At 47.1% G+C, this 25,635-nt stretch overlaps 1 protein-coding gene across 1 annotated transcript; it reads right to left on the bottom strand.

Annotated features, from left to right (window-relative positions):
• Nucleotides 1-20,163: 20,163 nt before the first annotated feature.
• On the bottom strand, nucleotides 20,164-24,654 carry tcf24 (transcription factor 24). The gene is made up of 3 exons (XM_072467633.1): nucleotides 24,464-24,654; nucleotides 23,476-23,937; nucleotides 20,164-21,417 (listed from the first exon to the last, which is right to left on the bottom strand). Exons 2-3 carry the CDS (start codon nucleotides 23,896-23,898, stop codon nucleotides 21,307-21,309), a joined length of 534 nt encoding a protein of 177 aa, XP_072323734.1. The 5' UTR covers nucleotides 23,899-23,937; nucleotides 24,464-24,654; the 3' UTR covers nucleotides 20,164-21,306.
• Nucleotides 24,655-25,635: the final 981 nt, after the last annotated feature.

The raw sequence follows: 25,635 nt of genomic DNA, 5'->3' as shown, positions 1-25,635 counted from the left end.
TTCCCTGGCAGCTGCTGTTAACCCTTTGTGGGATCTTTCCCTGTATCCTCTCATGTTTCTCTCAGACCAGATATTGCCAGACTTGCATGTTTCAAATGACCATCTCTCCATATTATCAATTACAACGAGAGGGGGACAGAAGCTCACGCGAGGGTGCGTGCGAGAGGGGGGAAAAAGCTTGTGCGTGGGTGCGTACGAGAGGGGGAAAGAAGCTTTCGTGAGGGTTTGTGCGAAAGGGGGAAAAGAATCTTGTGTGAGGGTGCGCAAAGAAGCTTGCGCGAAGGCGCGCGCTAGAGGGGGAAGAAGTGTGGGGGGGGGAGAAAGAAGCTTGTGCGAGAGCGGGAAAAAGGGAGCTCGCCTGAGAATGCTTGCGAGAGGGGGAAAGAAGCTCGGGAGAGGGGTAGAAAGCCCACGCACGTGAGAGGCGTGGGGGGGGGGGGGGGGAGCTCGTGCGGGTGAGGAAAGAAGCTTGCGCAAGGGTATGCGTGAGAGGAGGAAAAAAGCTCGCGTGAAGGAGAGGAGAGAAAGAAGCTTGCGCGAGGGTGCGCGTGATAGGGGGAAGAAGCAAGTGAGAGTGTGCATGTGAGAGGGAGAAGAAGCGCCCGCGAGGGTTGCCTAAGAACTCTGTTGAATAATACCTGAAAGGCAGTCCCTTGTGCTCATCGAACCAAAATCAATAAACATTTATAGGTCAGGTCAGGTGAACTCCATAATATACTTTGGTATTTTCTAAACCCTGGCCCATAACACCGGCCCAGGCAGCATTGGCTGCCCTGAGGCTCATCTTCTGGGACCCTCGGGGTAACAGGACATACCTTCTGGCCTCCACGGTGTTCAGCAGCCTCCCTAGATCTGCCTCCCTGAATTTTGGGGCTGGTCTCCTCAGCGCCATTATTGCAAGCTAGCTGGTGTTGGCTGAGCAAGTACTGCTCGATCTTGTTGGCGGGGGGCTGATGAGTGGGGTTCCAGCAAATCAGCTGACAAGCCTTCTTTTGCAGTGAGAATCCTGTGAGGCTTCGTTAAGTGGACCAATTACACGCTGGGTCGAGCGACAGGAAGCTCGCGGCACTTCCCGCTCGTTACCACAGTACTGAGAATCGCACCCTGTAACTCAGGGGCACAACTTAAAAATAAGGGGTCTCCATTTATGATGAAGAGAAATTTCTCCTCTTGTTAGTCTTTGGAATTCTCTCCCAGAGAGTAGTAGAGGCAGCCACACAGTGGCAGTAATGTGTACTATACACTGCAGCAACTCACTAAGGCCCCTTTGCCACAGCACTTCCCCAACCCATCCATGTACTTCAATATTTCAGCAATTTCCAAAAATTGTCGCTTTTGGGTGCCGTCTATCAAATACCTAGAAGAATAAGGACAGCAGACACATTAGGATATCACCAGCTGCAAGTTCCCCTTCCGAGTCACACACCATCCTGACTTGGAACTACATTGTCATTCTTCACTGTTCTTCAGTTAACATTCTGAACTCCTGCCCTAATACCTTCTCAAGTGTAATTAGGGTTGGGGAATAAATGTTGGCATTGCTCGTGATGCTCTCATGCCATGAATAAATTTATAACAAGCCTCAAGTGGATGCTGGCAAATCTGAAAAATAAAATACCAAGGCCATTTATGTTGTTTAAAGCCAGAATGCAATAGTGCAGTTATCATCAGTTATAGATGCTTCTGCATTTAAGACAAGAGATTGATTGGTTAAAAAATTAAAGGAGTGAACAGTCTGGAGTCATTGCTTGCAAGCCATCCTAAAAATGTGGAAGATTTCCGCCCCCCCCCCCCCCCGGCAACCTAGACCTCACAGCCCAGAACAAATTCAATATAGAAGAAAAATTCATGATGGTAACAGTGCTATTTACCATTCAGGCAATGTATTCCCCAAGTTGTTGACTGCAAAGGATTTAAAAGAGGCTTATTTACATCTCTATTTGGGCATGTTATCACTGATGTCCAAGAGTCAATAGACATGGATGCAACTACCATTGGAGAGTTTTCCTTTGGTACTTTCTCAACCCCACGGTTTTTATGAAATATCTGTTTGTTGTGGCAAACTAAAAATTGCAGTTCTAACATATCAATCCTTATTTGGAAGAACAGCTGTTGAGATCTCCTTTTAAAGGGTCTCTCCTGATAGCAAACAACCATATACCACGACATTTCAGCAAATTTTATCATCATAATTTCTCTCTTCTGATACCTCTATCAAATATAACTGTGAAAGGTTTTTCTGTCCCTGAACCAAATACCAGTATTTGAAAGACTGATGAGCTCTATTTGGAAGCAATCCGAGATTTTAATGGCAGAATAAGGATACAGGGTACTAGGTCTGTTGGCAGCAATAGCAGTAGCCATCTTCAATCCCAACATCAAGCTTTGGAGGGTCCTCCAAAAACAAAGACAAAAAAGACTTGCATTTATATAATGCCTTTCACACCCAAAGCACTTTGCAGCCAATGAAGTACATTTGAAGTGCAGTCATTGCTGTAATGTAGGAAATACGGATGCCAAATTCCTACACAGAGCAATGTGATAATGACCAGACACTCTGTTTTTGTAATGTTAATTGAGTGATAAATATCGTCAGGACAGCAGGGATAACTCGCCTGCTCTCCTTCCAAGTCGTACCATGTTTTTTTTTATATTGGAGCCTCATCTGAAACACAATACTTCTAACAGTGCCACATTCTCTCAGTACTGCGATCAGAGAGTCAGCCTAGAATTTTGTGCTTGAAGTCCTGGGATGGAACTTGAATTTACAACCATCTGACTAGAGGGAAGAATGCTACCAATTGAGCCATGGTTAACACCTTCAGTTGAATCTGTTCTGTCATCGTTTCTCGGTCTTTTGGCTAAGGTCAAGTGTTAGATCGAGCTCAAGATGAGATGCAATGCCTTTTCTTATCACCTTGAATTTGAATTCAGGGTGGCATGGTGGTGCACTAAGTAGCACTGCTGTCTACGCCGCTGAGGACCCAGGTTTGATCCCGGCCCCGGGTCACTGCCCTTGTGGAGTTTGCACATTCTCCCTGTGTCTGCGTGGGTTTCACTCCCACTACCCAAAGATGTGCAGGTTAGGTGGATTGGCCATATTAAATTGCCTCTTAATTGGGAAAAAGATTATTGGGTACTCCAAATTATTTTTTAAAAAGAATTTGAATTGTTTTTTTGAGCAAGCAATGAGTTGGATTAAGGGTTTGTCTCGTCCGCTCTGCACATTGGCTTTGTAATATTAAGGATGGGCTGATTTTTTAAAAAATCTGTTCTGTCATTTGTTATCTCCGTTATTCAAATTAGTTCAAATTGATGAAGTCTTAGCCAAGGACTTCTGGTGACATCAAGAACCCTGTTCTTCAAGGTTTCCTCTGAAAGCACCATATCATGTTGAGTTCGGCAATATGATTTGTTGTACAGTATTCCAAAATTTGTTCCAGGGCATGTTGGGTACATGAGGAAAATTTGAAAAATAAATTGTGAGAGTTGCGTATCTGCATTCTGAGACTCTTAGCCTAGTGTTTAATAGAAGACTTTCAGTTGTAGAGTAGATGCTGGAATAGTCCTGCCTTTCTATCTTTCTCTTTTTCTTGGGAATAAGTAAAAGATACAAATGACACACAGCTTGAACTGTAACATAGTATTTGTTTTATAACCTGTGGTGAATGGATTCACCTAATGCATGTATGATATTGTAACCTATGACCTATGACCTGGAATTGGTGATACGAGCTGCTTCCAGGTACTGTACTGTAACCGTGGTGGGCTCCACCTCTGGCTCCGCCCTCACCGGGGCCATATACAGACCGGCCGCCTGTGGGCAGCATTCATCTGTACAACCGACTCTGGCTAGGCAAGTTCATGATTAATAAAGCCTAATGTTCACTCGCTCTCTCTGCCTCTCAGTGAATTGAAGGTATATCAATTTATTAATCATAGACAGCACTGTGGAAGCCGCTCTAAAGCCAAACAGGCTCGAACCTGACGCCCACGCGTCCGAAACCAAGGAGATATTCGAACATTGGCTTCGATGCTTCGAGGCCTACCTTGACTCCTCCACAACGCCTCCCACGAAGACCCTCAAGCTGCGACTCCTCCACGCTCGGGTGAGCCATCGAATCTCTAATGATCGAGAAAGTGGCCACGTACGTGGCGGCGGTTGCATCCCTCAAGGTACACTTCGTGAAGCCCATAAACGAGGTGTTTGCTAGACACCTCCTCACTACTCGCCGCCAACACGCCGGAGAATCACTGGACGAGTATCTGAAAACCCTGATTCGACTCGCGAGGAACTGCAGCTATCGAGATGTGACGGCGGAGGAACACATGAACTCACATATCCGGGACACCTACGTGGCGGATGTCCGCTCAAACTACATTAGGCAGCACCTGCTGGTAAACGGGACGTCCGATCTGCAGGACATGGTAAAGCTAGTTACCTCGCTAGAGGTGGCCTACCAGAACCTCAGTGCGTTCCCCGCGGGCCTGGCGAACCCCTCGTGGACAACCTCGTCGTGGCCCCCATCGGACCCCACTTCCTCACAGTCCCCTTCGGCGTCACTAACGGGGTCTCGGTCTTTCAGAGAATGATGGACCGAATGGTGGACCAGTACGGTTTGCGGGCTACATACCCGTACTTGGACAATGTGACCGTCTGCGGCCATGACCAGCAGGACCATGACGCCAAACTTCAGAGATTCCTCCAGGCCGCCCAATCCCTCAACCTCACATACAACAAAGAAAAGTGCGTCTTCCGTACTACCCGACTAGCCATCCTCGGTTACGACGTGGAGAATGGAGTCCTAGGGCCCAACCCCGACCGTATGCGCCCCCTCACAGAACTCCCCCCTCCCCACAGCCTCAAGGCCCTAAAACGATGCTTAGGGCTGTTCTCATACTACGCCCAGGGGTCCCCAACTATGCGGACAAAGCCCGCCCACTTATTCAAACCACCAGTTTTCCCCTGATGGATGAGGCCCGCACGACCTTCAGCCGCATCAAGGCCGATATCACTAAGGCCGCAATGCACATGGTGGACGAGTCCGTCCCCTTTCAGGTAGAGAGCGATGCGTCAGGCGTCGCACTGGCCGCCACACTCAACCAGGCGGGCTGGCCAGTAGCATTCTTCTCTAGGACCCTCCACGCTTCCGAAATCCGACACCCCTCGGTCGAGAAGGAAGCACAAGCCATAGTGGAAGCCGTGCCGCACTGGAGGCACTACCTAGCCGGTAGGAGGTTCATCCTCGTTACCGACCAGCGGTCGGTCGCCTTCATGTTCGACAACGCACAATTAGGCAAAATAAAAAATAACAAAATCTTGAGGTGGAGGATCGAACTCTCCACCTACAATTACGATATCAAGTATCGTCCTGGGAAGCTCAACGAGCCCCCAGATGCCCTGTCCGGCGGCACATGCGCCAGAGCGCAAGATGACCGACTTCGGGCTATCCACAATGACATCTGTCACCCGGGGGTCACCCGGCTTACCCACTTCATTAAGGCCCGCAATCTGCCCTTCTCCAGCGAGGAGGTCAAGGCAATGACCAGGGACTGCCAAGTCTGCGCAGAGTGCAAACCGCACTTCTACCGGCCAGACAAGGCCCGCCTGGTAAAGGTCTCCCGGCACTTTGAGCGCCGAAGCATCGACTTCAAAGGGCCCCTCACCTCCACCAATCGTAATATATACTTCCTCACCATCATCGATGAGTACTCCCGCTTTCCCTTCGCTGTCCCCTGCCCCGACATGACCTCGGCCACTGTAATAAAGGCACTGCACAGCATCTTCACACTGTTCGGTTTCCCTGCCTACGTCCACAGCAACCGGGGCACATCGTTCATGAGCGATGAGCTACGTCAGTACCTGCTCAGCAAAGGCATCGCCTCGAGCAGGACTATGAGCTATAACCCGCAGGAAAACGGGCAGGTGGAGAGGGAGAACACGACGGTGTGGAAGGCTGTTCTTCTGGTCCTCAGGTCTAGAAGTCTCCCGATCCCCCGCTGGCAGGAGGTCCTCCCCGATGCCCTCCACTCCATCAGATCACTCCTCTGCACAGCCACGAATGAGACCCCTCACGATCGTTTGTTTATCTTCACCAGGAAGTCCATCTCCAGGTTCTCGCTTCCATCTTGGCTGACAACTCCGGGACCAGTCCTTCTCCGGAGGCACATGAGGAGCCATAAGACTGACCCCCTGGTCGAGAGGGTCCAGCTGCCCCACGCCAACCCCCAGTACGCCTACATCGTGCACCAGGACGGACGGCAAGATACATCTCCCTACGGGACCTGGTGCCAGCTGGTTCCCCTGCCCCGCTGCCCGCCACCACCCCCAGCGCCCCGTACGCTCTCCTGGGTCTTCTGTATTGTCTCACGCCGACACTCGCCACCCATCACCCCCCTGCCTACCCCCACACCCCAACCGTCTCCGACACGCTGGACTGAGGCTCAAGCTCCAGACACAACGCCCCTGGAGTCACCATCTGCAACAACCGTGCCGCCGCACTGCCAGAGCTGAGGAGGTCGAAGAGAACGATCCGGCCTCCAGATAGACTGAATATGTAATGACCCCACCTCACTCCCGCTGGACTTGATTTTTTTAACAGGGGGTGAATGTGGTGAATGTATTCACCTAATGCATGTATGATACTGTAACCTAGGACCTGGAAGTGGTGGTACTGTAACCCCGGTGGGCTCTACCGGGGCCTTATATAGACCGGCCACCTGTGGGCGGCATTCATCTGTACAACCGACTCTGGCTAGGCAAGTTCATGATTAACAAAGCCTAGTGTTCACTCGCTCTCTCTGCCTCTCGGTGAATTGAAGGTATATCATAACCTATTGATTATAAATTTTGTAAATTGCCTTTTTTAAATCTGCTCGATTATTTTCCTTTAGTTGCTCAATTTCATGTCTGCTCATTCCAAAAAGCATATAGACAGCCTTCTCACAGTTGTGCTCCTAAGTCACACAATAGTTCAGAGGTTCTTGATGTGATGCAAGTAAGCTTGAATGATATCCGGAATCAGAACTCACAATTAACATGCACCCTAACCTTAGTCCACAACATTTTACAAATTATAAATTCTCACTCTAAAATATCATTGAGAAGAAACACACAAAGTAAGACTGATTTTTGACTACCTGTGTGTAACTTATACAATTTGTAAAGAATGGTTTGAGACCCCAAATTCTTCCCTCTGCAACCTATTTTTGTATGTTTGTAGAAGCAGCTAAGGCTGAACTATCTATCCTCTCTGGTCTCATCCCACATCCCAACTCAACCTCTGGAGAAGCACTCTGCATTTGTTTCCTATGGAATGTATTTGAGACTGTGAACCTGTCTGTTCAAACTAACACCATTTATTTCACTCCTTGGCATTGTGAAATTAACCTTTTATACTTACATTCCAAAATTAGTTATTGTAATTAAATAAATAAATCAGTTTGCGTTGGCATTGAAAGTCTTAAATGCTTAAACATGATGCAGGTATTTGCCTCTAATATTGCCCTTAAACAAAAGAATATAGGAACCTGAGGACAGTGGGCAGCTTTACTTTGGTTTGGGCATCAGTACGGTAACTTTTGAAGTCCTAATCTCAACCACATCCCGCTGGGATTTATGTTCCCCTGCTAGCGTATTTAAAAGAGGGGAGCTTATAAAATGCAGTGCATGGCCCACCCCATCTTCCCACCCGCCCCGACCTGTCTCCAGTAAAAATGTAACAGGGGAGGGTGAATGGCGGCAGCAGGCGGCACTCCTCCCCCCAGGCCGACTGAGGCCCTTAAATTGCCAATTAACTGAAGTGTGCCGTACCAATCCCCCCATTTTACCCACGGCAGGGGAGGCCCACTGCGAGGCCTTGCCCGTTTTTGTTGGTTGGGTGCCGGCGGGACAGGCCCCACCGATAGCCCGGACTCACCTTCATTCCAGCCTCCATCACCTCCTCTTCTTCGGGGACTTCTGAGGTTGGCGCTGCATTGACCACAGAGCTACCAGCCAATCAGATTGACCTCCTAACCTGAGGGGTGATTCCAGATTCCTTTTTGTCATTTGTTTATGTTAACGTGGGGGTAATGTCTGGGGTTGGATGGGAGGATGGGATCATTGTTATTGATATGGGGTTTGACATTACATTCGTTGCTGATTATTGTTTATTGTTGGGTGTAAATTTGGGAGAAAATGTGAAAAAGGAGGAGAATAAAAAAATATTTTGAAAAAACTATTTAATGTGGAGTAATGCAGCAAAATATGATAGTATCTCAATCCAGCATTCATGCACAATTATATTCTTCAGTCCATGGACACTTTAATAACCAGGACGCCAGTAGACTCACAGCAGTAACTATTTACATTTCACAGTACCCGTGGGACAATCAACATGACGGTCACTGCTCTGGCCGGCTTTTATGAGCCCCAGCTGGGTGGGCCTCCACCCACTACCTGGGAAGCTCGTATTCCATGAGCTCCACAGGGAGATCAATTACGGGTTTCCAAGTGGGCCTCATGGGGATTATTACACCCCCCCCCCCCCCCCGGCCGCACCCCCCATTCCAAAGGTTCCCTCTCTGCAACCATCTGAGGAGGCCGTCTGCAGTACTTTGCATGAGGCTGTGCTTCTGCCTGCAGTGGTTCTAGATTGTGTAATGGTTGGTAGCCCGCCTTTTTCTAGACAATCTCCAAAGGGCTATTGTTGGTATCTTGGTGCAGGACATGGCATCGTCGGTCTGTGTGGACGCCTCAATGGCCATTGCTGAACCAGAGTCATCTTTGTCCTGATGGTCCAGGCGTTGGGCTACGGTTGGATGCACGCCCTGGCTAAGGAGTGGTTCCTGGCTAGGTGGAGGTATCGATGTCCCTGGTCAGGCATCCTCTACGGTGGGCTCTCGCTTCTTAGGTGGTCCAGATGTTTACGTAAGGTCTTCCCATAAACTTTAACCTTGCATGAGATGGGCCCTGTTTTCTGCATTATGACCCCTGAGAGCCAGAGTGCACCATCTCTGTCATTTCGAGCATAAACCGTGGTTCCTGGTTGGAAATTCCATCCTAGTATCCTATGGTCATGATACCGTTGCTGTGAGTCCTGCTGCAGCTCTACTTTCCTGCCCAGGTTTGGGAAAGTCAGGCCTAATCGGGTTCTGAGGCATGAGCCCATCAGCAGCTTTGCTGGTGCCACACCTGTTCTAACCTATGGCATAGTCCTCGAGTTAAAAAGGAATCTTGCCAGTTGTATGTCCAGGTAATCTGGAAGCCAACCATCATATGTGCTCCAGGCATATATAAAACCAGCAAAAGAAAATAAAAGGCAGTCTGTTCTCCTTTCAAAGCAATGTAACTTGATTGTCCTATTTTTGTTTTAATAAAAATCCTGTACAGTCCACTCATTCATGTGTGTTTCACATCCCCAAGATTATACATACGTGACGTTCCGCAAATAAATGTTATAATTTGCGTTGTAGAAATTTTCAGTTTGAGATAACGATGTTCATCAATATCGAGGAGTCTTATTGGAGAAGATAAAGTATGAGTTAAGGGGCTCTTCAGGGGGGTTTGAGGAAAGGTGGGGGATGTTTGTGACCGTGTTTGAGGGGCTGTTCATCGCAGGGGATGAGAGTGTGAAAAAGAGGAAAAATCTGTACAGACTGTATAGTTGATTGTAGGAAGCATGATCCCCGGGGTGTTTGTTCACTGTAACCTGTTTTGATACATGTTTGTAATAAAATACATTTAAAACAAATATATAGATGAGTTTTGCTTTGACTTTTTAACCTTTTAATTCTAGCTATTTCTTACGCTGTATCAGTCTTCTCTGAATATGCAGTGGAACTATCAATTAGTCTTTTCTGTGTTCTCCATTGATGTTTGCCATAAATGCAGTAGATGCGCTTTAAAAAAATCATGCCTACCGTTAATAGTTACAGAAACATAGAAAATTGGAGCAGGAGGAGGCCATGCAGCCTTTCCAGGCTGCTCAGCCATTCATTATGATCATTCAACTCAATAGCCTGTTCCTGCCTTCCCCCGCCCATATCCTTTGATCCCTTTCGGATGTCTAACTCCTTGAAAACATACAATGTTTTAGCCTCAACTACTTTCTGTGGTAGCGAATTCCACAGGCTCACCATCTCAGTCCTAAATGGTCTACTCTCTATCCTCAGATTATCACCCTGATTCTGGACTCCCCCCACCATCAAGAGCATTCTTTCTGAATCTACCCTGTCTAGCCCTGTTAGAATTTTATAGGTTTCTATGAGCTTCTTCCTCATTCTTCTAAACTTGTGAATATAAGGGCATGTATCAGAGCAGCACAGTAGCACAAGTGATTAGCACTGTGGCTTCACAGCACCAGGGTCCCAGGTTCGATTCCCTGCTGGGTCACTGTCTGTGCGGAGTCTGCACGTTCTCGCCGTGTCTGTGTGGGTATCCTCCGGGTGCTCCGGTTTTCTCCCACAGTCCAAAGATGTGCATGTTAGGTGAATTGGACATGATAAACTGCCCTTAGTTACCAAAAAAGGTTAGGAGGGGTTATTGGGTTACGGGGATAGGGTGGAAGTGAGGGCTTAAGTGGGTCGGTGAAGACTAGATGGGCTGAATGGCCTCCTTCTGCACTCTATGTTCTATGTATAATCCTAACCGACTCAATCTCTCCTCATATGTCAACCCTGCCATCCCAGGAATCAGTCTGGTAAACTTTTGCTGCACTCCCTCTACAACAAGAACATACTTCCTCCGATAAGGAGACCAAAACTGCATACAATATTCCAGATGTGGTCTCACCAAGGCCCTGTACATTTGCAGCAAAACATCCCTACTCCTGTACTCAAATCCTCTTGCGATGAAGGTCGACATACTATTTGTCTTCATTACTGCCTGCTGCACCTGCATGCTTACCTTCAGCGAATGGTGTACGAAGACACCCAGGTAACTTGGAAAATTCCCCTCTCTCAATTTATAGCCATTCAGATAATAATCTGCCATCCTGTTTTTGATACCAAAGTGGATAACCTCACATTTATCTACATTATACTGTATCTGCCATACACTTTTCCACTCAGTCAGCTTCTCTAAATCATGCTGAAGTTTCTCTGCATCCTCCTCACAGCTCCCCCTTCCCCCCAACTTTGTGTCATTTGCAAATTTGGAGATATTACATTTAGTTGCCTCATCAAAATCATTTATATATATATATATATTGTGAGTAACTAGGGTCCACCCGGTACCCCACTAGTCACTGCCTGCCATTTGGAAAAAGATCTGTTCATTCCTACTCTTTGTTTGCAGTCTGTCAACCAGTTTTCCCAATATACAACCCTCTATCACTTTCATTTTACATGCTAATCTCTTATGTGGGACTTCATCAAAAGCCTTCTGAAAGTCCAAATCCCCCAGTTCCCCCTCATCAACTCTACTAGTTACATCTTCGAAGAATTGTAGTAGATTTGTCATTACGTTAAAAAATTTCAAGCTTAAATTATATAAGGGCTTATTTTCCTTCCAATACCATAGTTCAGTTCATCTCTTCTGACAGAATAAGCAAGAGATGCCTAAACCCTTCAGACTTTAAAGTCCCTCTATTTAGATAGTGGATCCAGATGAAGGTTTTAACCATATGACCACTGGAATCTACGTGACAGTTCACAAAACCTTAAGAGAAATCTATCAAACTTATTTTATAAGCTTTTTATAAATCTAAAACACATTTTTAAAAACTATCTCAGTTTCAGAAAATGTAAACATGTATCCACCATATCATCTTGTTTGTATCTAATCATTAATGTTCTAGCCCAAAATATTTTTCAACTCTTGATGATAACGGTTTTATATAGAAGTCAATTGGATCGATCCTCCCATTCTAATTTGCTAGAGTTCTTTGAAGATGTAACAAGCAAAGTGGATAATGGGGATCCTGTAGATGTAGTATATCTGGACTTCCGGAATGCATTTGATAAGATTCCGCACAGAAGGTTAATTCACAAGGTTAGATCACATAGGATCAGGGGTAACTTATTAGCTTGGATAGAAGACTGGCTGATGGACAGGAGACAGAGAGTAGGGACAAATGGATCTTTTTCTGGATGGCAAGATGTAAATAGTGGGTTGCCACATGGTTCGGTCCTTGGGCCCCAGTTATTTACAATCTATATTAATGAATTGGATACAGGGATAGAAGATTCTATAGCCACATTTGCAGATGACACAAAAATAGGTGGGACAGTAAGTTGCAATGAGGAAATAAGAACCTTACAAATGAATATAGATAGGTTAGGAAAGTGGGCCAAAATGTGGCAGATGGAGTTTAACGTAGATAAGTGTGATTTATGCATTTTGGTCAAAAAAATGGGAAGGCAATTTATTATCTAAATGGGAACTTTGGAGTGCTCCGATGCAGAGGGATCTTAGTGTCCTTGTGCATGAGTCACAGACAACTGGCATGCAGGTGCAGCAGGTAATAAGGAAAGCAAATGGAATGTTGGCATTTATAGCAAAAGGAATTGAGTATAAGGAAGTCTTGTTGCAACCAAACAAGGCATTGGTGAGACCGCACCTGGTGTATTGTGCACAGTTTTGGTCCTCGTATTTGAGGAAAGATGCGGCATTGGGGGTAGTTCAGAGGAGGTTCACTAGATTGATTCCGGAGATGAGGGGTTTGTTGTATGAGGCGAGATTGAACAGTTTAGGCCTATATTCTTAAAAAAAATAAGGGGAGATCAAATTGAGGTATACAAGATGCTAAAAGGTATGGATAAAGTAGTCGTGGAGCTGATGCTTCCTCTTGTAGAGCAGTCATAATCTTAGAATTAGAGGTAGCAAATGTAAAACAGATTTGAGGAGAAACTACTCCCAAAGGGTTGTGAATCTGTGGAATTCGCTACCCCAGAGTGTGGTGGATGCTGGGACAGTGGGTATTTTTAAGGGGGAGTTAGATTTTTAATTGGTAATGGGTTGAAGGGTTATGGAGACGGACAGGATGGTGGAACTGAGGCCAGGATGGGATCAGCCATGATCACATTGAGGGTGTTTAGGCTGGGGAGACTAAATTGCCCACTCCTGCTCCTACGTCATCTGTTCTAGAGAGGAGATGCTCTGGCTGATTTTACAATCCAGTTCTTGGTCAGTAACATTGTAGGTAACAGATGAGGAACATATCAGCCATGATAGAATGGAGGAGCAAATTCGATGACTGAATGGCTTAGTTCTGCTCCTGTATCTTATTCTGGGCGGCATGGTAGCAGAGTGGTTAGCACTGTTGCTTCACAGCACCAAGGTCCCAAGTTCAATTCCTGGCTTGGGTCACCGTCTGTGTGGAGTATGCACGCTCTCCCTGTGCCTGCATGGGTTTCCTCCAGATGCTCCGGTTTCCTCCCGCAAGTCCCGAAAGATGTGGGGCGGGATTCCCCCACGACGTTTGGGAGAATTGCCGTTTGCGCTGGGTTTTCTCGCGACTCCGGTCCAATGCCGTTCCGCCATTCTCCCAACCGACGAGAACGGCATCATTGAGGTCGACGCCACATCTCCCGGAGAATCGCCCGAGGTGCTAAGTCTTGCGATTCTCTGGGCCCCCCGCTATTCAGCGGCGCGAATGGGCCTAAGTCCTGATGGCGTGACCCCAGGTCATGCCGTCACTATTCACCCCTGCAAAATAGATTTGTCAGCCAGTCGTGCTGGCTGACGATGCGGAGTGAGGAGGTGAGCGGCCGGCGTTTTCGGAGGCAGCATGTTGTGGCGTCCACGGCCGGTGCTGGTGAGGGGGGGGGGGAAGGAGGAGGGGGGAGGGTGCAGTCATGTTTGGGGGGGGATGGGGGCAGGAGGACAGGCTGCAGAGGGCCTGTGCCACCCACTCAGGGTGCAAGCCCGCCCGCAGGTGCAGGAGGAGGCGGAGGACGATGACCACCACATTGTTGGGGATGCACAGGACGAGGATACCGATCTTGATGGGGCGCAGGGGGAGGAGGAGGAGCTGTTGCTGGTGCCAAGGCACTGGAGGCGCCCCATGAGGTCCCGAGTGTACCGTCACCGCATGTCCTTCGAGGACCTGTCGGACAGGGCATGCAGGAGGAGACTCCGGATGAGTAGGGAGACAGTCGCACATGTATGCCACCTCATGGCACACCTGGCACCATGTGGAACGGGGGGAGGACATGCTATCCCGGTGGCCGTCAAGGTGACGGTTGCCCTCAACTTCTACGTGAGGGGGTGGTTCCAGGCGCCGAGCGGGGACCTGTCCAGTATCTCCCAGGCATCGGTGCACCAGTGCATCCGAGCAGTCACCGACGTCCTGTATACCATCACCGACCGGTACATCCAGTTTCCAGAGGACCACGCACACCAGGATGCCCGGGCAGCGGGATTCGCCTCCGTGGCCAGGATACCAATGGTCCAGGGGGTGATTGATGGGGTTCATGTCACCATGCGTCCACCATCGGAGAACAGGGATGTGTTCATGAACAGAAAGGGGACCTACTCCATGAACATTCAGGTGGTCTGCGACCACCGCATGAAGATCATGCATGTGTGCGCCCAGTACCCCAGCAGTGTGCATGATGCCTTTTATATGGCGCAATCCTTCATTCCCGCCATGTTCGAGAGACACCCCCCGTCCCCGACTGACGGGCTGGTTGCTGGGCGACAGGGGTTACCCTTTGCAGTCGTGGCTGATGACGACTATACGGAGGCCACAGACCAACATGGAGGCCCGCTTCAATGAGGCCCATGCTGCAACCAGGGGTGTTGTCGAGAGGTGCTTTGGCCTTTGAAGATGCGCTTCAGGTGCCTGGACTGCTCTGGAGGGGCCCTCCAGTACCATTCCGAGAGGGTTGGCCGCATAGTTGTTGTCTGCTGCATCCTGCACCACATAGCCTAGCAGAGGGGCGATGTCCTGGAGGAGGAGGCACAGGGGGAACCCGATGAGGGTGACGCATCTGTACATGAGGAGGAGGAGGAGGAGGATGGGGAGCCGGGGGCACAGATGCGACATGGGGGCTGGATATGGCCGGGATGCTGCACGACGCCACCGCTTGGCGAGCGAGCATGCGAGGCGTTGATCGCCGCACGTTTCACCAACTAGGGGGAGGGCATCGCTGAGCAAGGCACTTGCACCACCGTTCCGCCCAAACGCACCACCCAGCACCCCCCACCTCCCGCACCATCCGAGAACTCTAGCTCCCACACCACCACTTTCACAGCACCTTACACCTGCTGCACAACGGGATGGTCTCACACAATTGCTTGTGTAAGCGGGTGTGATCAGTGCCATGTTGAATGATGACAACCCGCTTTGCGATGAGCTGTGAGCTCCGGATCGTTAGACAATGTCTGACTCATGGCCACAGCTACACCCTCCACCTGGGTGGTCCCTGTATGCGTCACGGACACTCCGTCACATGGCCATGTGGGGTAGCTGGCGGCGGTGTTCCAAGGACGACGGGGGGTTGGGGGGGGGGAACACGCATCCAGCCTCACCGTTGTACCGAACTTCGACCCCAGCGCCACTCGGCCCCCTTCACGACCTCTCAGGCATCGGACATAGCACGGAGGCATCTAGGTTTGGTGTAACAGTGCCTTTAATCGTGACATTCACATGCAAGGGCCCTTGCCCCTATAACTAAGCTGTGCCTTGCACCCGTGCCAACTTACTATGTGTCGAACTTCCTTGCCTTACGGGCCCTACCACTACGCCTTGGTGTTTCCCCAGACGGTACAGCAGGAGTGGAGGCGGACTGCTGAGACTTCTGCCCTGCGACTTGGCTCCCCGTCGGCACGTGTTTCCTGGGGCGGCCTGGCTTGGATGGGCGTGGCTGCTCGGCGGGCGTGCTGGATGGCGTGGTGCCACCCTGTTGTGCCCGCTGCCCACCAGATGCACCAGGGACGGAACGGGGGGAGGCCGAGTGTTCCAGGACCTCCCTTGCATGAGTCACCGGGACGAGCCCTAGAACCTCCTCCTCCCTCGGAGAGCCCAGTGGCCCCTGGGCCTCGCTATGGGACAGTGGTGCGAGGGGAGACAAGCGCCATGGCACCACCGACACCTGGCACTGCCAGTCCTGGAGGCCCGCTGTGGCATTGACCAGGGTCTGAACGTTCGCAGCGATGGAGCTCAGGGAGTGCGCCATCCTGTCAGGGACTGCGCAACCTCCCGCTGGGATTCTGCGACGTCATCCAGCACATGGGCAAGGCTGCCGATGCTCTCAGCGATGGCCTGCTGAGACTGGGCCATGGCCTGCTGAGACTGGGCCATGGCCTGCTGAGACTGGGCCATGGCCTGCTGACACTGGGCCATGGCCTGCTGAGACTGGGCCATGGCCTGCTGAGACTGGGCCATGGCCTGCTGAGACTGGGCCATGGCCTGCTGAGACTGGGCCATGGCCTGCTGAGACTGGGCCATGGCCTGCTGAGACTCGGCCAGACCCCGGAGCACGGCGGCAATGTCCACATGAATGACGCATGCACATGAAGCCCCATGCCTTGCAGAACCTGACCTATGGCCAAAACCGTTGCCCCCATTTCCTCCACCGCAGACGCCACCCCTGCAGTGTCGGCCTGGGTGGCAGCCATGACCGGCACCACTCCCTGGTCCTGGACGTGGATGGACTCCTCCAATTGCGTCTGCAGATGCTGGAAGGCGGCTGTCATCCGTTGTCCACTCCCTGGGTTTCCAAACGCATCAGGTCTGTAGGTGGGTCTTGTATGTACAGGAACCCGGGAACCGTCTGGGTGGCAGCTGGGTGCTGGGGCTGGGCTGCCCTCCGTCCATCCAGCCCCTCAGCTGCTCCTACCACCACCTGCTGTACCGGTTCGACTGTGTGGTGCGCACCAATCAGTGTCCCAGAAGCCTCATCACTAATGTGCCCAACCGAGGTGAGCGTATCTGCGATGGTGGAGGGTGTGGGTGACAGCCGTGACGCAAGGTCCATGTCCTCATCGGACCCCAGGTCTGGGGTCTCCTGGGTCGATCCTTGGACCGATGGACGTTGTCCCCGGCCCATGTGAGGGGCCATGTCTGGTCTGTCCATCATCTGTTTGGCTGTCCTCTGTCCAGAGTCCACATCCTCGGTCCGTCACTGCCCTGGCTCTCCGTCCTCTCTTCGTCCATCTCATGGCCGTCAGTGTCCTGACTGTCCGTTCTGTGTTCGTCAGTGTCGTTTGCGTCTGTCCTCTGTGTGTACGTCTCCTGTGGCCCGGCTTCAGACAAGGGCCCTCCTGTCCCTCTTCCTTCCCCGCCCTGGCGTGCGTCCCTGTGGACCGGGACCTGGACGGCAGAGGCTTGTCTGAGACATTCCAGGACGATTGGCGGCTGGCCCTGGAATACACAATAAAGCATGTATCGTTAGACACGTGGAGTCGGGTGTGAGGGGGTGGAGGAGACAGTGTGAGGGGGGTGGTTCAGGGGTGGAGGAGGCAGTGTGAGGGGGTGCAGTGTGAGTTGGGGTTAGGGGGTGGAGGGGTCATGTGAGTGGATGGAGTGTGAGGGGGGTTAGGGGGTGTAGGGGGCAGTGTGAGGGGGTGCAGTGTGAGAGGGGGGAGGCGAGGGGCTGAGCAAGTGTAGCCAGGCAGTGGAGTCTCATTTGTTACTGTGCCTCCGATCTGGCATGGTGCTACCTCCCGGGTGGCGGCTCCCCCAGCGAGGCCCATGGACGGTGAGGGGGTGCAGAACAGGTGATCCCCCTCTGGTTCTTGCACACACACGATGACTGTGGGCTGTCTTATCCTGCGCGGGGGAGGGGGGAGAGGCATCAGAGTTAGGCAGTCAGCAGCAAGGCGCGCAAATGTTGGCAACATTATGACTGGGGGGGGCACTGGGCACCGTGCCATGGCAGCTGGAAAGGGCAGTGTGGGTTGTGTAGTACGTGGTGCCCCCCCCCCCCTCCTGCATTGCAAGGGGGTGTGCGGCACGTGGTGGGGAGGGGAGGTAGGGGTGAGGTGTGGCCCAGGGGAACTCTCGGGGTACTTACCCTGGCTGCCCTTGTGACGTCGTGGAGCTTCTTGCGGCACTGCTCTCACAGCGCTAACAGCGATGCCCACATCACGCCAGCTGTGCCTGACTGTGCTGGTCGGGTGCCGGTGGCCACGTCTTGGGCACAGCATCACCCTTCCCTCTTCCACTGCATCCAGCAGTGTCTCCAGGTCATTGTCCCGGAACCTGGGAGCGGCATGGCGGGTCGCAGCCATCTCTCTGTGTCGGGGCCTGTGCGCGGATCATGCACATAAAATGACGTGGCGCCACGTCATCCGGACGTCGCGCGTTGACGGTGCCTCTCTGGCGCCATGCCAACCACGTTTCTCGTGGCCCCGCTGCTGGCACCTTTCCGGGGACTGAATCGATGATGCCGGCGGCCTGTTAGCGATGGCGTTCACAACGGCGCGGACACTCTGACTTGCCATCGGAGATTCCCGCACGTGCTGTTAGGTAATTTGGACATTCTGAAATCTCCCTCTGTGTAACAGGACATGCACCGGATTGGGGGCTTTTCACAGTAACTTCATTGCAGTGTTAATGTAAGCCTACTTGTGACAATAAAGATTATTATTATTCTCCAAAACATCTTACTGGTGCAATCACCGCACAGAAAGGCATCATCTTTCCCAACATCCAATTAAACAGTCATTTCGAGATGGTATTTATTTGGATTCTGTGGATGGGGAGCAAACCGCACAATCGAATGTGATGGGGCTTTGAGGCTCTTCTTTAAAGAAAATAATATCGGGTCTGATCACTGTTATCGGAGATCCGGTGTAGCATTCGTAAGTTAAACCTGAGTGGTTGGCAGTGGAGCAAAGTGAGGCCGGGAACTGATTGAACATGCTTGTGCCTTCGTGTGAGGTGCTGGTTTCAATTTTCGCTGCAGTTGTTTGTAACAGTTCTGAATAAAGTGAACTTGGATGGCCTCCGCTTCATTGAATGCACAGAAGCGCAAGTTTCACTCAATGATCCCAATTGAGGAATGGAAATGGCACAGGAAATTCTCTTGTGAGACGGGAATTGTACTTTATTTGGACAATGAAGAGTTAATTGCTACCTGTTCTCTACATTACAATGATTTCTATATACATTAGGTACAAAAATGGGAAAATGTAGTAATTTTAGAGTGGGGGCAATTTAGAACGGGGTCTTGAATTTTACTGAGTGGCTTTCAACTGCATTACAAGCTTTGATCATGCTGGCCTTCCATCGGCTAGAATGAGTTTTGTAATTGTGTTTAATAGATTTGCACAAATATACGCCCTGGCAAATTGCAGCAACATTTAATCATCACATTCAAAATGTCGTAAGATTAGCATGTTACATTTTTTAGCCCAGACAAACTTTAGAAACAAATCTGGCCAATAAATTTCAAATGGCTTATATAACTACCTGGTTAAACATAACTAATTTCACATTTTACATGTTTCAACAGTGCTACGTATTTTGATGCCATTAATAAGTGAAAGCCCGCCAAATGATGTTTGACGGAAAGTTAAGAACATTAACGGCAATGAAAACATTTATGTTGCCGAGCGAACACACTTTTTCCTCAAGTACGTTTTCATAATTAGTGTGGTGCTTGGGTAGTCAGAAGCCATGCGTGGTATTTCAGACGGCTGTCAGTTTCAAATCTATGTATTTTAAAAATTGATTTTATAAATCAGATTTAACGTGACGTGTTCTATATTTTGCGGTTGAGTGCGTTTGTACAAGAATCAACACTTCTCAACAAAATCTGCTACAGTCACAGAATGTTCCATTGAATCGTAAGAGCATCCAAATAATATACATTACAATTATGGGGCAGTGTCATTCGATATTACTGCAATTACAGTACGTTGGTCAATGTATTAATATGAAGGTATGGCTGGTTAAAATATTTTTAAATATATATATATATATATATATATTTCTTGCATGCGCATCAAGTTGTAGATTTGTTTTCAGCCGACCCTTTTTATACAGTTTAGTTCATCAAGAGTTCAAAGTCCGGTCTTTAAAACAGAGGTGGACATAAATGTGGAAATGTCGGCACACTAACAGATTACAATCTGCGTGGTTCTTCATTGTAAAATAACATGTGTTACTCTCTATCCAAACTCCCGAGTAATTGAACCAATAAAGATACTGATCCATGCTTTCATTCTCAACAATTGCTGAACATATTGAGGCTTTCGACTAAGCATTGTTAAATGATGAATCAAACAGGTGAAATAAACATGCCGGTTTTATTTACGGTCAGTACAGTATAAATTAAATACAAATGTAGATTAATCTTCCAAAAATGTGTATTTATTACGATTATCTCTGTATCCATGAAAAAGGCAATTCAATGCAGCAGCAGTACACGCGTAACCTTTCAGTTCGATTACCTTTTCTCAATTGCACCTGAAGCATTAACTCTCCACAAACGCTACGTGGCTTGCTCAGTATTTCCTGTAATTTCTGTTTCTTTTTCAGATTTCCAGCATCTGCTGCATTTTACTTTGTACCAATATATGCTTGCCTGCTTGTCTTAAGAATGGTCAAAATAAAAAAAAGAATTGTCAAAATAATGTTTAATGTTTCTAAGAAATGTTAACAAATTGGACACAATAACTTGATTAATTTCATTTAACACTTTAGTGTAAAGCGTTGTCCGTCCTGTGCTCAACTGTCCGCAGCTATAAGAAGGTATCAATCATGTCCAAGTTGAATTAGAATGCGACACTTTTTTAAAAGCTCTAATGGTCAAAAATATGTACACATCCACAGAACCCGGCCGTGCACAACAATATTTTGCTGCTAATTTGTTGATTCTTGAATTTAGTGCAAACCTATGGAAATTGAAAGTGCATAGTCGATCAGCCAGGCCGAGACTTCATACTAGAAACCAACCCCCATCCTTTCGACACCATTGGGTAGAGAAGCACTTGAACTGAAAACATTAGCTTCTGCACTTTTCAGATTTGCAAGCGCCAGTACTTCTTAGTCGACAATTCAGATTTCATTGATAAAATAAAATGAATGGGCGGATGGCTTTATCACAGTCCATGTACATATCATCATCGATATTTACAAACATTTTAAACTAACACCTCGGTCATAAATCGCGCGAAATATTTGGAGATTATACTTTGAATATGCATAACATTAAACAATTTTGTAGATCAATTTCAAATACGCTATATTTATTTCAATATTTTAATTTAGCTATACATCGGGTTTACTAATTTATTTGAGATAACTGCACCTTGAAATGGATAGTTTGCTCTTTAAAGAATTCAATCAAAACAGCAATGGTGAAGTTGGCAATTGTACTCGGTTCTAATCATTATAAATACCATGCGATGAGTTTTGTGAAGTAGCCCACTTAGACATGATCGGGGTTGATCGTCTCTCCTTGAGTTTGATTCTCTGATTGACCCGAATTCAAAAATTGACCTGTTGCGCCAACGTACAACCGGGATCGCATCGGCCACTTCTGAAATTCAGAAACAAAAATACATTTATAATTTGTTTGTTAATATATGTCAGGGAGCGCTATGGATTTTATAGACAGACAACATGTCCGTGACAATCAAACCAGTTGATTTCAACCGGCTATTTGTCCATTCCCGTTTGTTGCAGCGAAACAGGTTTCTTTTGTTCTACAAGTTAAATCACAATTCGGTGAGTACTATTTTGAGTGCTATTGAATTAAGAAAGTGTTTAGATTTGTTGGGATAGCTTTCATGTTTGCTACAAGTGCGTATACCGATTTCTATCTAAATCTGATTCTGCACATGAAAACGATGGGTAGAATCCAGCCAGCTCCTCCATCCCGCCAACAACACCACCTTTTCTGAACGCTTTCATTTTGTTCTTGGAATTGTCGTTTCCAGTTCTCATGTAAACAATAACATTACAAATCTAATCCTCACCAATTGAACGCAGTAAATATAAAACAAATGAGCAACTGTATTGACAGCTATTGTCGACAACAATATAACACACGAGGCGCTTAGGAAATTGAGTTATATCTAAAGGAGCTGCATCATTTCCCATTTTAAAATTCATATTTATAGTTAATCATTCTATTTTCCTTGAGATATCTGTTGATCCTGAGCGATGAACCTTCAGACTGGCAACATTCGAGTGATTTTCAGCTTTTAAAAAAAATCCGACAATTATTTGAAAACATAATTCCGTGTAATCTGTAATCTCTTTGCAAATACCAAAATGTTATATTATAATAATCTTTATTGTTGTCACAAGAAGGCTTAATTAACACTGCAATGAAGTTAGTGAAAATCCCCTAGTCGCCACACTCCGGTTCACTATGCAACCGAATGTTTTATGCTATACAGAGCTGAATTCAAATTTCTGAAAACATTAACATGGAAGGATGAGGGGTGAGGAATCAACATCGGTCGCTGAAGTAATGGGTTGCGACAAAATACTTCCCGTTACATTGGAATTACTACCATTTTAGATGGTTACAGGCACCATTCGTCTTGGTTAAGTTGATATTGGAGTTAACTATGTTTGTTATCGAGGAACAATTTGAATCGGATTAAGTGCCGAAAACTAAATGCGTGATCGTCAAGACTGGAATATTTGAAAGTTCTGTGCCTGTGCTCTTCAAAATGCGTGAAAGACATAACAAAATTGTTTCATAAACGTTTTCCTATCCGGACTAGAACTCTTTTAAAAAAAAAATCATTTTTAGTTTTGGTGCATTTCAAAAGGAAATCCATGGACCTGTTATCAGCATTTCTAAACAAAACACATAACATGTCCGAATATTCTCCAACTTTCAAAAATACGGACTTTTTTTCCCCAGACAACTGCTACTTCCTAGATCCCAGAACCTTGGGATAACTCCACAGAAGGCGAGCAGTTTTGAGATTATATTGCAAAAGGTCCAAGGTCTAAATTGAGAGCGTCAAATCATTTTAGGTGAAAACTTCACATTTTATATAATCCCTATACTATCTCTGAAGTACTACCCTGAAAGTAATCGACGTATAGAATAATTGATGTAGATTGTTAGCTTTATGGTTTTGGAAAGTGGAAAAGTGAAATATGAACCTATTTCATAAGAGTAAAGCTCAATAGCGTAAGGCAGTGTGAGAATAATCTCTTTTCTACATGTACATCAAATTAACAACAGGTTTCGCTGATGCCTTTCTGTCTGCTGGGTGGCGTCATGCGCTCAGCATTTTCAGATCATCAGCAATTGTATTGTCCAAAGTGACAGGATGATTCCTTTACGTATCAAAGTCTACTATATGTAAGATTAATTTTGACAGGAAGTTATGGAAGAAAACTATGCATCACGTTTTCAATTCTAACGTTTATTTAATGGACTATGCTTTGTGTGATTGAAAATGGTCTGGATTTTGAAGGCTGGAAAGATCAGTGCTTGAAATAGTCACCCAGAGGACATTTCATAAACGTTAATGATTAAAACAGATAACTAGATTAGATTACATTATTGGCTTTTGAAACAATTTTCAAATATTTTTCACAATGCAGAAGGGCAATGCTGAGTTCTTACTTTGACCGGGTGCAGATATCCATCCACTTTGAGGGAGTGCATTAACTCAGCAGATCTCCGACCTTCTCCCTCCTCCAGACTGTCTTCTAGGGTACGGGTCAAATGTGCAATGTAGGTGGTTGCCAGGATTAGGACGTCCAGTTTGGACAGTTTGGTGTCCGGAGGGACTGAGGGTAGAGTTTTTTGTAGCTCTAAGAAGGCATGCCTCAGGGTTTGTACTCGGCTCCGCTCCCGGGCTGCGTTTGCTGCCGCAGGCCTGCCCCTCGTACGCACCGCTTTCGAGCGAGAAGCCAATTCCGAGTGCTTTCGAGTGGGACAGCTCAAAGAATCAGGATCCGAGCTCGGGCTGGAACCAGAACTGTCTTCGATCGTGGCCTTTGGAACGGCAGCGGAATCCATTGGACTTTTCTTAGGCTGAACCATTCCCCGGATCAAACGCAACAGTCATGGGAAAGCATCAATCTGAAAACAAACACAAACTGCTTTCACTGCTACATGCTAAAAGTATTTTTAAATCGACCCGTTTCTTTGTAATTTCCACTCGCCAGAAAAGTCAATTATCCTGGTACTGTATGTCAATCCAAATTTACCAATGCTCAAACAATTTATTACATTTTGTACCTTTCTGTGGTAGATAAAGTTGCACAGCGAAGGAGGCTCTAATTCAATACATATGGTTAATGAACTATTGGTGGTCTTTGCATTGTGCACATTTTACACGGACGAACCAATCGGCTTTTGGCTATCTATGAACTCTGATAAACGCAGGAAAGTCCATTAAATAGATTACATTCAAAAATTTGACTGCAAAGAATAGGAAATGCTTTCAAAACGTAAATAAATAACAGCGACTCTTTCAGAATGCTAATTTATGTCATGTTTTCTAAAAGCAGGACAATTCATCATAAATGGGGACAGATATCGTGATCCTACATACAGTGAGACAGGGAGACGTACACGAGTGTTACATATTCGGCTTTGATATTACCTTTTTGCACCAATGGAACAACGAATATACCGTTTGCTGTAGACAGCGGGCTCAGAGCTATGACAAGCTTCCCATGTTGCAACGTGTTCTCCTGCTGGTTAGAATTCAGGAATGGATCCGTTCTATCAACTAAGATGAACCTTTTATAAAGCAACGCTTGTAATGATTTCAGCGTTGAGCACTGCTGGCGGAAAGCGTTGAGTGCACACCTGAATGAGCCCGGCAGCCTCTGGAGCCACTCATTGACAGCACAAAGCGCTGACAGTTTCTACACTGAAAACCAATTAATCACTGTGTAGCCAGCATTCACTAACAAGTAATGGGGCACCAAGGCCAACCTCCTTAAAGAGGCCACATCCTATTTTATGACCCCCGGAGATTGCATTTAAACAAACTAAAGATAATATTTATATATATGAAATGTTTAATCACATCTTAACATTGAACATAAGTTTTAACAACGCGGCTAATAGCTGGCAAAAATTATGTTTCTTCAACCAAACTGAACTGTTATGAATGGGAAAACGTTCAGATTTTATAAAGGCAGGCCAATATCTTGAACTGCCTAGTTCGCCATATAAATGCGTAGCGATAGGAAGTGCTCCATAAAACCATGAATTAACCCGCGATTTTTCTAGAAGTTTAGCTAATGTCTTCTTTCTAAAAGCACAATTCATGGTATATATGTATCTCCTTTTGGTACTGGCTACAATAAATATTGTTGGTATAAAGATGAGGTAGTAACACCTTTCTCAAATTCTTTTTTGATAATTCATATCAAATTATATTGCCAGAAGACACGAATTTTCATTGTTTTCTTCACAGTTGCGAGCATTTTAATTAGCTCTTCCCGTCTGAATACCGATCCGCCAGTTAGTTATGGTTTCATTTTTAATCTCATTTGCTAAATGTACATGGCCGAAATTATGTGGAGTCATGTTCGGACAGTGTGCTGTGGTAATTAAACAGTAGACATTGCACTATATTTGGCTTGCAATGTGGAATCTTTGCCGTCACGGATCTGTTTTAAACTTGAAACCAATGAAATTATTAATGATAAATTAATAAATGAAGAAAATTCTTAACAGTTTTATTCAAAAGGTTGACAGATAACGCAGAGTAATAATTATTTGAGTGAAATCCCAAACATAATTAAAATGTAGAACGGTTTT

The sequence above is a fragment of the Scyliorhinus torazame genome, chromosome 11 (genome assembly GCF_047496885.1).
Source record: "Scyliorhinus torazame isolate Kashiwa2021f chromosome 11, sScyTor2.1, whole genome shotgun sequence".
Classification (NCBI taxonomy): domain Eukaryota; kingdom Metazoa; phylum Chordata; class Chondrichthyes; order Carcharhiniformes; family Scyliorhinidae; genus Scyliorhinus; species Scyliorhinus torazame.
The sequence above is the reverse complement of the archived record's forward strand: the minus strand, read 5'-3'. Positions and strand labels throughout refer to the sequence as shown.